Source organism: Ranitomeya variabilis, chromosome 5, assembly GCF_051348905.1.
Source record: "Ranitomeya variabilis isolate aRanVar5 chromosome 5, aRanVar5.hap1, whole genome shotgun sequence".
NCBI lineage: Eukaryota > Metazoa > Chordata > Amphibia > Anura > Dendrobatidae > Ranitomeya > Ranitomeya variabilis.
The window spans coordinates 554,233,933-554,248,670 of NC_135236.1; the positions used below are offsets into that span (position 1 = coordinate 554,233,933).

Consider the following 14,738-nt stretch of genomic DNA (forward strand, 5'->3'; position numbering starts at 1 on the left):
TATCTCTGCAGTAAGCTTGGTTCTGCTCCCATATCCTTGCTGTTAGCTCGGTTCTGCTCCCATATCTCTGAATCTAGTAAGTTCGGTTTTGCTCCCATATCTCTATAATAAGCTCTGTTCTGCTCCCATATCTCTGTAGTAAGCTCGGTTTTGCTCCCATATCTCTGGAGTAAGCTCGGTTCTGCTCCCATATCTCTGTAGTAAGCTCTGTTCTGCTCACATATCTCTGTAGTATGCGCCGTTCTGTTCCCATATCTCTGGAGTAAGCTCGATTCTGCTCCCATATCTATGCAGCAAGCTCCGTTCAGTTCCCATATCTGTGTACCAGCCTGTTTTTAAAGCCTGTTATCTCTGCTACTTTAAGGGTACTGTCACACTCTGCAACTTTCCAACGATCAAGACCAGCGATACGACCTGGCCGTGATCATTGGAAAGTCGTTGTGTGGTCGCTGGGGAGCTGTCACACAGACCGCTCTCCAGCGACCAACGATGCCGAAGGCCCCGGGTAACCAGGGTAAACATCGGGTTACTAAGCACAGGGTCGCACTTAGTAACCCGATGTTTACCCTGGTTACCAGCGTAAAAGTAAAAAACAAACAAACATACTCACATTCCGGTGTCCTTCAGGTCCCTTGCCGTCTGCTTCCCGCTCTGACTGAGTGCCGCCGTAAAGTGAAAGCAGATCACAGCGGTGATGTCACCGCTGTGCTCTGTACTGCCTTACCGCCGGGAGTCAGTCAGAGCGGGAAGCAGACTGCAAGGGACCTGACGGACACCGGAATGTGAGTATGTACGGTTTGTTTTTTTTTTACTTTTACGCTGGTAACCAGGGTAAACATCGGGTTACTAAGCGCGGCCCTGCGCTTAGTAACCCGATGTTTACCCTGGTTACAAGCGAACGCATCGCTGGATCGCTGTCACACACAACTATCCAGCGATGACAGCGGGAGATCCAGCGACGAAAGAAAGTTCCAAACGATCTGCTACGACGTACGATTCTCAGCAGGGTCCCTGATCGCTGCTGCGTGTCAGACACAGCGATATCGTATGGATATCGCTGGAACGTCACGGATCGTACCGTCGTAGCGATCAAAGTGCCACTGTGTGACAGTACCCTAATGCAGTGGCCAGATATAAGCAGGGAAAAGGAGGGCCACCGCAACTCGAGGGCCACCGCCTTGTGATTGCCCCCCAGGCTGAAAATTGCCAGCCAGCCCCTGACTGAACTGACTTTTATGTGGGGTATCCCCTCCATTCTGCTGCTGATGTAAGATCCGTGGCCCAAGGTGAATTAACCCTTTAAAAACACGTGTTACTCATTCGAATTTCTGACTATTGTCTGTAAATAATATATTATACATTATTAGCCAACGTTTATCCGGCCATGCTAATAATGTATAATCTATTATTTACAGCCACTTGTGCCTGCTGTGATACTGAGCTCCTCACTTCTATGTAATAGTCATTACACTGGCTCCAACACTTGGTGCAATGAAGCCCTGCTGCAGGAGAAGGGGCCCAGCTTGCTTTACGTGCCAGGCCGGCCACACTGCACATAGCAGGAGACAGACGATGCAGAGCACTGCTCGTACCACCGTCATCATGCCAACCACTATCACACCCCAAACAAGTCAGCATCCGCCAGCCAACACATGGCCGCCGTGACGTCACGCTGGTTTGAACAGACTTATGTAGCATCGCCTAGGATTCCCATAACTAAGGGAGACTTTAAGTGACAATCCCGGTGGCCAATCACTTTCCAGATCTCAATAATAATCCCGCCCACTCAGGGCTGTTCTCCCAATCAGCGTAAGAGCTCAATGACAGCTACTACTACGGCCGTGTGAACGGGAATACAGTTAATGCCGATTGTAAGGTTCCACCAATGAGCGGTAAGTCCGGGGGTGCGGCTGATCGGTGATTGGTTGGAGTGGGTGGGGCCTGTCATTGGCAGCAGGGTGCTGGGAGTCTGGCAGAAAGTGAGTGGCCGCCCGAGGCTCGGAGTGCCCGGCCAGGCCGACCTATGGAGCTCGAGAACATAGTAGCCAACACCGTGCTGCTGAAAGCCAGGGAAGGTGTGTATGTGCATGCGCCGGGGACAGTTACATGTCTGCATGTGGGCAGCTCGGCGGCGGGCTACACTGCAATAGTTGTGTACCAGCCTGGATGTGCAGCCATGGGTGAGGATGAATGTAGTGTATGCTGGGTGTAATGGGGAGGAGGGCAGGAGCTGCCAGGCACTGGGGCAAGGCATCACTCACAGCAATCGCTTGTCATCAGCTGCTGATCAGCACTGGGGACGGGTATGGAGGCTTCCAGCCAGAACCATTGGAGACCAACCCGACTGAATTGCGTTATGCACTGACTATATACATCACATGTGTCCAATATTCTACTGTAAGCTCAGCTCCTCTGCTGGTGCCTGGCATAGGACATGTGAAGGGGGCTGGCCCACTGATGATTGCTATAGCCAAGCCAGCCTCCTCTGTCACAGTCAGTGTATAGACCTAAAGGGGCTTGCCGACTGATCTTTGTTATAGCGAAGCCAGCCTCCTCTGACTGTGATAGAGGAGGCTGGCTTGGCTATAGCAATGATCAGTCAGCCAGGCCCCTAAGGTCTATACACTAACTGTATAGAGAAATAGGGGCTGGCTGACTGACTGATCATTACTGTAGCCAAGCCAGCCTCCTCTATCACAGTGAGTGTATAGACCTAAAGGGGCTGGCCGACCGATCATTACTATAGCTAAGCCAGCCTCCAGCTGAACATTTCAATAGCTTTTCCAGCCCTCTTCTCTTATCACAGTCTATGAATAGACTGAGAAGGGGTCTGGCCAGCTGATCATTTTAGTGCCTAAGCCAGCCCCCTTCTTGTTCCTGTCAGTGTATGGACATAAGGAGGCTGGCTTGCCTATTTGTGTTCCCCTTCATGCACAGTACTGGTCACTTACGGAGACAGGAATCCCTGTTCTGTGTCGGGCACAGACCCGCAGCGTATATTAGTACTCCATTACCAGCGTCAGCAGGCTGATCAACAGGGGCTTCTTGTAGCTGGACCGCTTGTGCCTCCCCTCAGTCCTGTTAGCACACAGCCTTGAGGTAAATGGACAGGCAATGACGTGTGAGGGTGACCAGTGTGAGCGAGCTGACCGACAGGGGCTTCTTGTAGCTGGACCGCTTGTGCCTCCCCTCAGTCCTGTTAGCACTCAGCCTTGAGGTAAATGGACAGGCAATGATGTGTCGGGGTGACCAGTGTGAGCGAGCTGACCGACTGGGGCTTCTTGTAGCTGGACCGCTTGTGCCTTCCCTCAGTCCTGTTAGCACACAGCCTTGAGGTAAATGGACAGGCAATGACGTGTGAGGGTGACCAGTGTGAGCGGGCTGACCGACTGGGGCTTCTTGTAGCTGGACAGCTTGTGCCTCCCCTCAGTCCTGTTAGCACACAGCCTTGAGGTAAATGGACAGGCAATGACGTGTGAGGGTGACCAGTGTGAGCGGGCTGACCGACTGGGGCTTCTTGTAGCTGGACAGCTTGTGCCTCCCCTCAGTCCTGTTAGCACACAGCCTTGAGGTAAATGGACAGGCAATGACGTGTGAGGGTGACCAGTGTGAGCGGGCTGACCGACTGGGGCTTCTTGTAGCTGGACAGCTTGTGCCTCCCCTCAGTCCTGTTAGCACACAGCCTTGAGGTAAATGGACAGGCAATGACGTGTCGGGGTGACCAGTGTGAGCGGGCTGACTGACAGGGGCTTCTTGTAGCTGGACAGCTTGTGCCTTCCCTCAGTCCTGTTAGCACACAGCCTTGAGGTAAATGGACAGGCAATGACGTGTCGGGGTGACCAGTGTGAGCGGGCTGACTGACAGGGGCTTCTTGTAGCTGGACAGCTTGTGCCTTCCCTCAGTCCTGTTAGCACACAGCCTTGAGGTAAATGGACAGGCAATGACGTGTCGGGGTGACCAGTGCCGTGTGAGTAAACAAGTCATTTCCATCTCTTTTGCATGTTAGCAATATTTTTCCTGAAAAGCGTGCGAGGCCTATTCAAACGTGGCGGTGGATTTGCCTAGAGGCATGGAGCATCTGCTCTGCGGGACGCCATCTGACATCTCTCACCTTTCTCTACAGGTGGTGGCGGGAACCGCAAGGGAAAGAGCAAGAAATGGCGACAGATGCTGCAGTTTCCTCACATTAGTGAGTGCGAGGAGTTAAGGCGTACCGTAGGTGAGTCCGCTAGGTCATGTGTGACGTGCCCAGGAAATGTCCGCCTGCGCCCACACCATGACATCGTGAGACGTCTCCAGCGCAGGTGGGGTTGGCCAATATCATTTCATCGCTTCCTCTTGCTGTGGGGTTCTTACCACTTCCTGCACAAATGTGTAAATGTGTGCGCGGACGGATTTCACAAGTAACCGAAGAAGAGAAGATGCTTCTGCCGGGCGTAGTGTTCACATGACATGATGGAGGGAGAACCTTCTGCTCCAGCCTTGTGGGATGGATCCGGGGAAACAGACGTGGTCCTGGTCTAGTGGGCTTCTGGAGCTTAGACACTTTAGGGTTAAATAGTAAATATGATGGATACTCGCCTCCACAGATTCGCTGTTCTAGTTATGTTGACGTTGCAATTCCTGGCGGCTCATATGACGGTTTTGTGTCACGTGACTGCTGCAGCCAATCAGTGGCTCGTGATTGGCTGTAGCTTTTACTATTTAGCTAAAATGGAATATTGACGATTGGCTGCAGCGGTCATGTGACACAAAATGGCACATACCAATGCTGACATTGCATTGCAGGAACTGCAGTGCTGCGGGAGGTCATTGGACTTATTTTAAGGGTAAGTTCACACAGGGCATTTTTGCTGCATTTTTTATGCTAGGTTTAACTGCTTTTTACAGTACCAGCAAAGCCTGAGATTTCAGAAATCTCATGCACACACATTGGTTTTTTGTGTGATCAGTATTTTGTGCTTTGTAACGTTTTTTGGACATAGAGTATGTCACTTCTTTCAGCGTTTTCCACCCACTGACTTGAATGGATGGTGAAGAAAAAAAAACACGCTGCAAATAGACAGGTTGACTTTTCTTTTAGCTTATTTGCTGCAGAAAAGTCAAGGAGAGATGGATGTGACGTCACACTCGGCTCTGCTACCTATAGATGGCAGGCTGCATGATGCGTCCATACAGTCTGTCATTCAGCAGAGCGGACCTGAACCCCATGTACTTGAATGGGGGGTCCGACAATACAGTATTTGACACGCTGTCATATGCATGACAGCGCAGCAAGCACCACTTCTGATCGGTGGGGAAATAATCCCTGCTGGTCAAATAATCCCTGCTGGTCAGAGAGCCGCGGTTCCCACGCTGTCAGAAGACAGCGGGAGCGCTCAGCTGTGATCGACTGACACCTACAGCCGCTAATTACAGTGAGAGCAGGAGCAGCTGATGGGAGTTTTCATCTGCCGCTCCTGCGCTATAAATAAATAAATAAATAAAAACCTGCAGGGGTTCCCCTTTATTTTTGATAACCAGCCAGTCAAAACTCACAGCCGGGGCTGCAACCCTCAGCTGTCAGCTTCAGCAAGGTTAGTTATCAAGAATAGAGGGGTCCTCATGCTTTTTTTTTTTTTTTTTTTTTAATTATTTAAATAAATAATTAAAAAAACACGGCACGAGGTCCCCCAATTTTTGAAAACCAGCCTTGCTAAAACTCACAGCTGGGTGCTGGTATTCTCAGTCTGGTAAGGGGCCATTGATATAGGCCCTCCCAGCCTAAAAATAGCAGCCCACTGCTGCCCAGAAAAGGCGCCTCTGTTAGAGGCGCCAGTTCTCGCGATTTGCCTGGCTCTTCCCACATGCACTGTATCAAAATATAAAAAAGGGAGAAGCCAGCGCTGCTTATGGTCAGAACGCGATACATAAAGTGCACATATTGATTTCTAACTGTATTACAAAATGAGACATTTAGCAAACAATTGATCAATTCTTTGAGCCACCCCGCCACGCCAAGGCATTCTCATAATGGGGCAGGCCATAGTGGGGCAGGCCACTTGCCCTGTAGAGGTGGCAAGCTGGGTAATGAGGGGTTAATGTTACCTTGCTATTGTAAGGTGACATTAAGCTGGTTTAGTAATGGAGAGGTGTCAATAAGACACCTATCCATTACTAATCCTATAGTAATTAAAGGGTTAAACAAACACACACACATGCAGAAAAAAGTCTTTTAATGAAATAAAACACCACGCGGTTTTACCATTATATTATTCTTCCATTCCAAGCGAAGCCCTCGATCTTCTGAAATAAAAATAAAATAATAAACCAACAATGTACTCCATAATCTGTCGCAGTCCGATATAACGAGTGCCCCACGCAGTATCTGGGGGAGATAAAGCTTACAACCGGGAGCGCTGCTAATGCCACCACTCCCGGCTGTATTCGACTGAGGAATTAATGAGATGGAGGGGCGCAGGCTCAGGAACGAGCGGTGACGTCACCGAGCCTGTGCTCCCTCACAGCCTGACCTGAGGTAACCTCTGCACCATGGGAAAATGCCGGGGAAGAGGATACCGCAGGTAATGTATCTATTCTATCAATCTATTCATTCTATCTATCTACAGGAAGTTGTTTTTTTTCCTCTGGGTACTCAACTTTATTGGCATGCACAAAGAGAAAAAAAAACGCACCTACACCTGCGTTTTTGGCACAGCTTCTTTCCTGCCAAGAAGGTCAGGTTTTGCTGCAGAAAAAAACGCAGCAAAATGCCCTGAGTGAACGTACCCTAAATGTGGCCCCCTAGTAATTAATAACATATTCTGATATGGTAGGTACCATAAAAGAAAGGAAGTGAAAGGTGCAATTTAAGAATACATGTTTATTTGTAAATAATTAAAATAATATGTTCATACATAAAACAAAATAAAACAAAAAACGGGGGGGACCTCCAAAGACAGGGGGAGATTGCCCAGCACTAGTCTATAATTGTAAATAATCAAGAGTAATCAGATTACAGTACAGTTGATCATAAGCATTACAATAAATAGACTGCACAGTGACAATGTGTTTAACCAGCAAAGACAGGTAGTTGACACACAAATCATGGATTTCTGTGTTCCCTAAAGGAGAAGGCAGACTGAAGTTTACCCAGCAATGCAAACCTGAGCTGTGCTGCATGCGCTAAACAACCTATATGTCACCTTAACAACAGAAAGGGAGACAGCAGGGCATGGTATAAGGCAATTACCTGTCGTAAAGCTGCTGATGTCACAGATCTGTGCGCTGTGTGAAGAGTGCTGGTGCTACTCCCCTACGCCCGACGAGCGCCGTTTCGCAAATGGCTTCTTCAAGAGGTGGCGCCCCCTGTTAGGGTGACATATAGGTTGTTTAGTGCATGCAGCACCACTCAGTATCATTTAGCAAAAGGTTTGCATTGCTGGGTAGACTTCAGTCTGCCTTCTCCTTTAGGAAACATAGAATTCCATGATTTATGTGTCAGCTACCTGCCTTTGCTGGTTAAATACACTGTCACTGTGCAGTCTATTTATTGTAATGCTTATGATCAACTATAGTGTAATTGATTACTCTTTATTGTTTACAATCATAGACTAGTGCTGGGCAATCTCCCCCTGTATTTGGAGGTTTCCCCCCCCCCCTCCCCCGTTTTTTGTTTTATGTATGAACATATTATTTTACTTATTTACAAATACCGTAAATATTTATTCTTAAATTGCACCTTTCACTTCCTTTCTTTTATGGTACCTACCATATCAGAATATGTTATTAATGTATCATTGAAGTGACCTAGCCATTGCTAAAATAGGACTATGGTAATAATAACCCCTAGTAATTAAGTAGGGGTTTCCAGTAGTAGACCAGGCCATTAATTCCAGGGGGGCGAAACCTGTGAAAAGGGTTTTACATACAAGAAAGTACAATACTCCTAATGGATGCCAAGCAGAGATCTTGGAGGCGATTGGTTGAGGAACATGAGGGTGGACCGGAGATTGTGTGGGAAGGTATTGGGAGAGTAGTTTGGAGATGGCAGATTAAGGAAAGCTGTGTAAGTCATTGTCCATAGCTGAGGATGAATCAGGCAGCTCAGCTACAGGGGTTTCCGCTTTGAGAAAATCTTGGTCCCCGGATGCAGTGTATTCTTAAAAAAACCAAGCAAGCTGTGCTTTACTCACCGTCCTTGGGTCCACAGTGAGTCTGTTGCTTCTTTTGGTTATTCAGTGTTTGCGGTGGCGCTGACATCACATGAACAGCTCGGCAGTAAACCAATGAACTCGGTGGCTCTGCCCATTTAGACTGAAAGCCCCACCCCCGCTTAGATCCGCTGAGCTCACTGATTGACTGTCGTGCTGTGGATGTGATGTCAAGGCCATAGCCAATATTGGAAACCACGATCAGCACCAGAGGCTCTATGTTGGACCTGGAGATGGTGAGTAAAGCTATTCACTGCTTGCTAACTCAACTCAAGCGTGAGCTCATAAGCATAAGCAAGAAGAAAGGGAGTGTGACTGCAAAATCAGACTGCACAGGGATTGTTTGTAGTCTGTTACTATGGCGACCACAGGAATAGCCTATAGACACACATACACACACACACACACACGTATTTGAGTGCTAAAAAATGGTTAAAAAAGGTGGATGTTTCATTTGAAATTTGACACGAAAAGTACCATATAGGCAATATGGTTTGTATGGAAAAATATCCAGTGATGGGTATTACGCTGGCAGCCATCTGAGGTGACCGATCACAGTTCTACCATAATGTGTAGGCAGTCTCCGACCTGCAGATATTTTCTGTACATGGCTTATTGGCACTTATTGTCCCTGTTTTCTATCGGCCTGTTATTCTACATGCTATGTAACCCAGTGTTGGACTGGGGTGCCAAGGGCCCACCAGTAACCAACTCCAAGGCCCCTCTTTTCAACTACGGTACATGCAAATGTGACATTGTCCTCGTACTGGGTAGATTGGTAAATGAGTAAGATGCTGGCTATGTCTGTACATAGTGATTCATGTATATTGTGCCAAGTACTGCTCATATGAGAGGGAGGTGGCCCACTGCTGCACAGGGGCCCACCAGAGAATTCTCCTGTGGGCCAGTCTGAGCCTGATGAAAACCATCACTGTGTAGAGCAGAAGATAGAGGTTGTCTCATGTCTTTTACACCGCTGATGTTTTACCTCACGATTTCTTTCTATGTACAATAGAGCGGGACTATCACAGTCTTTGCGACCGCCAACCAATTGGACGTCTCCTCTTTCGCCAGTTCTGTGAGACTCGGCCTGAGCTGCTGCGTTGTGTCCACTTTCTGGATGCTGTGGTAGGACTTTAGTGGGACCATCATATATGACGCCATAAGAGCCACATAGGGGTACGCGTTTCTGAACCACGTTCTGTTTGTCTCTAGGTGGAGTATGAGGTGTCCCCAGATGAAAAGCGCAAAGAATGTGGACATCAGCTGATTGAACAGTATCTCATTAGTACGGTAAGCTTTCTAGGAATTGTGAGGACCTATAGATCACCAGATTTTCCAGGAGTTTCAGTATTTGTTGGGATCTGCCTGGTCATCTTTCCACATTAGTGGGGCTTCTGCTTGATGTGGTAGAGCCAGCAGATAATTGGGGGCAGTTAAAGGATATGGAAACTTTTTTTGGAAATTTATTTTTATTTCCGTTTTTTTACTTAAAGGTAATCCATCAGCAGGTTTTTGCTATGTAATCTGAAGACAGCAACATGGGGTAGGGATAGAGACCCTGATTCCAGCGACGTATCACTTATTTTACATTGCTGCAATACTATTCGATAGAAACACAATTTTCTCAGCTTCAGATCTAGCAAAGCAAAGTTGTTAAGCTGTGTATAACCAGCCCACACCACAGCTTTCTGTGTACATTGTATAGTGACTGAGAGCTGCTAAGCGTTGCTGTGAGCGTGGTTGGACTGGAAAGCACGAGGCCAGTAGTCATGTAGTGATAATCTTCTGCTAATAAAAGATTGTTTTGAAACAGCACAGAAAGTGACACATCGCAGTAATCAAGCTGTCTTTCACAAAATCACAACGCTCTCTGATTACATAGCAAAACCTGCTGACAGATTTCATTTAAATGCATGTTTTGTTTGGCTACAAAGCATACACTGTCCACAACGTAAATCAGGGCTTCGCTTTCAAGAAAGTTGCATAATCTATTCATTTATGGCGTATGCTGTAATTTTGCCATCATAGTACAAGGTGGGGTTGCCCCTTTAAATTATTGTACAGTCTGTTTTGCTATGCACGATGATACAAGGAAGCTAGACAGTCTAACATTTTTAAAAAACCCATATGGCAAAAATGCTTTTTGTATGCATTTAGGTAAAAAAAAAAAAATAGCCCTCAAATTTGTCCAGAAAGACACTCGTGAGTGCTTTATCTGGAACAGGTCTGTAGAACCGCTGCAGGCGTCTTGTCAGGATTTGGGATTTCTTGGCATGTTTCTCTCATTTTGGGAAGTCTTTCTATTCTTTGTAGACTGTATTTAACTCATTGTAAATTGGCCGTACAACTGTAGCTGCCTTAGGCTACATGCATACGTTGCGGAAAGTCCTGCGGATTTTTCCGGACTGATTTTGGTAAATTCGCAGGTAAACCGCACTGCGAATTAACGCGCATTTACCATGATTTTTGTGCAGATTCCACCTGCGGTTTTACACCTGCGGATTCCTATTATGGAGCAGGTGTAAATCGCTGCGGAATTCGCACAAAGAATTGACATGCTGTGGAATAAACAACGTTATGTTTCCGCGCGTTTTTTTTCCTCAGCATGTGCTCTGCGGATTTTGTTTTCCATAGGTTTACATGGTTCTGTAAACTCATGGAAAACAGCTGCACAACCTGTGGATCTTCATCTCTAGTGGCCTACAACTGAGATAGGCGGACACCTGGATGTTCGGGTTCGGACGAAAAGTTACAAAAAGTTTGGGTTCGGGTACCAGAACAGTACCCGAACCCGGAGCCCATTTACTTGAATGGGGGACCCGAACATCCAGTGTTTGCTGCCCTCTCATATGTATGACAGCGCGGCAAACACCGCTTCTGATTGGCCGTAAAATCATCCCCGCCGGTCAGAGAGCCGCGGTTCCCACGCTGTCAAAAGATAGCATGCTCAGCTCAGCTGTGATCGGAGGTATAAAGTTTACCTCCAGTCACTAGTGTCAGCTGATGGGACTACTGATCCTATCATCCGAAATCTGCTGCCGCTAATAGCAGTGAGAGCAGGAGCGGATGATGGGAGTATTCATTGCTCCTGTGCTGTAAATAAATAATAAAAAAAAAACAAACCTGCATTTGTTTCCCTGTATTCTTGATAACCAGCCAGCAAAACTCACAGCTGGGAGCTGCAATCCTCAGCTGTCAGCTTTATCAAGGCTAGTTTTCAAGAATAGAGGGGTCCCAATTCCGTATTTTTTAATTATTTAAATACATTATTTAAAAAAACGGTGTGGGGTCCACCCTTTATTTTTGACAGCCAATCTTGCTAAAGCAGACAGCTGGGGGCTGGTATTCTCAGGCTGGTAAGCTGCCCAGAAAAGGCACATCTATTAGATATGCCAATTCTGGCGCTTTGCCTGGCTCTTCCCACTTGCCCTGTGGCGGCGGCAAGTGGGGTTGATGTCACCTTTATATGGTTAGGTGACATTAAGCCCACAGCTTAGTAATGGAGAAACATCTACAAGACACCCATCCATTACTAATCTTATAGTTCTATGGTAAATAAAGACACAGCCAAAATAAAGTCCTCTAATTGGAAAAAAATGACAGACACCTTTATTATTCTCAATTAAACCATACTTAACCATACTTAACCATACCATACTTAAGCATACCATACTTAACCATAAACCATACATAAACCATAATTTCCCCCATACTGGGGGAGAAACAGTTTTCAACCTGGACGGTGCCAAGATGCGACCATCCAGGCTGAAAACCACTGGTGAATGAGCTGCTGACAGCGCAGCCGCAGTGTCCAGCGGTGACTTCATTGAGGTTACGTCTGGTCACTGAGATTCAGTTCCCAGCCATGCTGAACTGTGGTGACTTCGTGACATCCCTGCTGGCACCGTGAGAGTCTTTCATGTGTCTTACAGATGCCTCTCCATTACATTCCATTAATATGAACCCCACTTGCCACCGCTACAGGGCAAGTGGTAAGAGCCAGGCAAAGTGCCAAAATTGGCGCATCTAATAGTTGTGCCTTTTCTGGGCAGCAGCGGGCTGCTATTTTTAGGCTGGGGGGACCTATATCAATGGCCCCTTACCAGCCTGAGAATGCGAGCCCCCAGCTGTCTGCTTTAGCAAGGTTGGTTGTCAAAAATGGGGGGACCCCATGCTGTTTTTTTTTAATTATTTTTAATTATTTATTTAAATAATTTAAAAAAAGCGTGGGGACCCCTGTTTTCTTGATAACCTGCCTTGCTGACAGCTGAGGGTTGCAGCCCCCAGCTGTGAGTTTTGTCTGTCTGGTTAGCAAAAATACAGGGGAACCTGTTTAGCGTTGTTTTTTTTCCTTTTTTTAATTATTATTTACAGCGCAGGAGCGGCTAATGAATACTGCCATCCACCGCCCCTGCGCTCGCTGTTATTAGCAGTAGCAAGTGTCAGCTGATGGGAACAGTAGTCCCATCAGCTGACACCAGTGACCGGAGGTAAATTTTATACCTCCGATCACAGCTGAGTGCTCCTGTTGTCTTTTGACAGCGTGGGAACCTTGGCTCTCTGACCGGCGGGGATGATTTCCCCGCCAATCAGAAGCAGTGTTTGCCGCTCTGCCATGCACTTGACAAACACCCGGTGTTTAGGCAGCCGAACCCGAACAGTAACACAGACTTGCTGGTGAAGTCCGTGTTGGGTGTCCGTGCCCGAACAGTAGGTGTTCGGTACGGACGCCGAACTTTACTGTTCGGGGTCACCCATCTCTACCCACAACCTGTGGATCTTTGTCCGCAGAGGCCCGCCACCTGCGGATCTTCGTCCGCAGAGGCCCGCCACCTGCGGATCTTCGTCCGCAGAGGCCCGCCACCTGCGGATCTTCGTCCGCAGAGGCCCGCCACCTGCGGATCTTCGTCCGCAGAGGCCCGCCACCTGCGGATCTTCGTCCGCAGAGGCCCGCCACCTGCGGATCTTCGTCCGCAGAGGCCCGCCACCTGCGGATCTTCGTCCGCAGAGGCCCGCCACCTGCGGATCTTCGTCCGCAGAGGCCCGCCACCTGCGGATCTTGTCCGCAGAGGCCCGCCACCTGCGGATCTTCGTCCGCAGAGGCCCGCCACCTGCGGATCTTCGTCCGCAGAGGCCCGCCACCTGCGGATCTTCGTCCGCAGAGGCCCGCCACCTGCGGATCTTCGTCCGCAGAGGCCCGCCACCTGCGGATCTTCGTCCGCAGAGGCCCGCCACCTGCGGATCTTCGTCCGCAGAGGCCCGCCACCTGCGGATCGTCGTCCGCAGAGGCCCGCCACCTGCGGATCGTCGTCCGCAGAGGCCCGCCACCTGCGGATCGTCGTCCGCAGAGGCCCGCCACCTGCGGATCGTCGTCCGCAGAGGCCCGCCACCTGCGGATCGTCGTCCGCAGAGGCCCGCCACCTGCGGATCGTCGTCCGCAGAGGCCCGCCACCTGCGGATCGTCGTCCGCAGTGGCCCGCCACCTGCGGATCGTCGTCCGCAGTGGCCCGCCACCTGCGGATCGTCGTCCGCAGTGGCCCGCCACCTGCGGATCGTCGTCCGCAGTGGCCCGCCACCTGCGGATCGTCGTCCGCAGTGGCCCGCCACCTGCGGATCGTCGTCCGCAGTGGCCCGCCACCTGCGGATCGTCGTCCGCAGTGGCCCGCCACCTGCGGATCGTCGTCCGCAGTGGCCCGCCACCTGCGGATCGTCGTCCGCAGTGGCCCGCCACCTGCGGATCGTCGTCCGCAGTGGCCCGCCACCTGCGGATCGTCGTCCGCAGTGGCCCGCCACCTGCGGATCGTCGTCCGCAGTGGCCCGTCGTCCGCAGTGGCCCGTCGTCCGCAGTGGCCCGTCGTCCGCAGTGGCCCGTCGTCCGCAGTGGCCCGTCGTCCGCAGTGGCCCACCTCCTGTGGATATTTGGTCATGCTGGAAATATGACCATAAGTCCTATTATGCAGTTCTCGTATAGGATGGAGCCCTACAGCCGGTGGTGCGCTGCTGCGGGGAGCCGTAGTACACTAGTAAATTACCAGTTCAAATAAAATCAGTGACAGGTTCTGCGAGGAGGACACAAATCCACAGTAGATACAGCCATTTCCTCTGCGCACATGGTTCGCCCAGCATTTCCTTCTCTTTTTCATTTGCATGCTGGAAGTTGTATTACCAGCAGAACTTTAAAGGCCACTATTCTACATATGGCATAATGTAAAAGTAGCCATTTCCTGTTTTCACTGTGTGTTTAGCATATGCAGGCGCTCAATAACAGGCAATGTCCTTGTAAATTGACGAGAAGAACTTTACAAGCAAGAATGTTGTGCCAAGATCGTTATACAGCTCAAGAAAAAAATGTCACTTGCACTTTAGTTTATAGTCTACATTGTAGTTTCTCATGTTTTTTCCACCCTTCACGTGGATTTATTTTTTAAGGCAGTATGACAATACATTTAAGGGGTTTCACACAAATTACGCTTACTCCATATATGAGGAAAAAAAGCATAATTTGTCCTAAATGTTTTCAAAAGAAAGTAGCATTACACAAAA

General features: G+C 48.9%; 1 protein-coding gene across 3 annotated transcripts in view; it reads left to right on the plus strand.

The window, feature by feature from the left end:
• The first annotated feature begins 1,844 nt into the window (after positions 1-1,844).
• Positions 1,845-14,738, plus strand: part of GRK6 (G protein-coupled receptor kinase 6) — a 57,311-nt gene continuing 44,417 nt past the window's right edge. The window contains exons 1-4 of one of the 3 annotated variants that reach the window (XM_077265915.1): positions 1,845-1,892; positions 4,124-4,219; positions 9,208-9,320; positions 9,408-9,485. In XM_077265915.1, the coding sequence (XP_077122030.1) occupies positions 1,886-1,892; positions 4,124-4,219; positions 9,208-9,320; positions 9,408-9,485 (294 nt within the window). In that variant the 5' untranslated portion in view covers positions 1,845-1,885. Of the gene's footprint in view, positions 2,076-4,123; positions 4,220-9,207; positions 9,321-9,407; positions 9,486-14,738 lie in introns of all 3 variants that reach the window. The other 2 variants (XM_077265916.1, XM_077265914.1) reach the window with 2 other exon arrangements.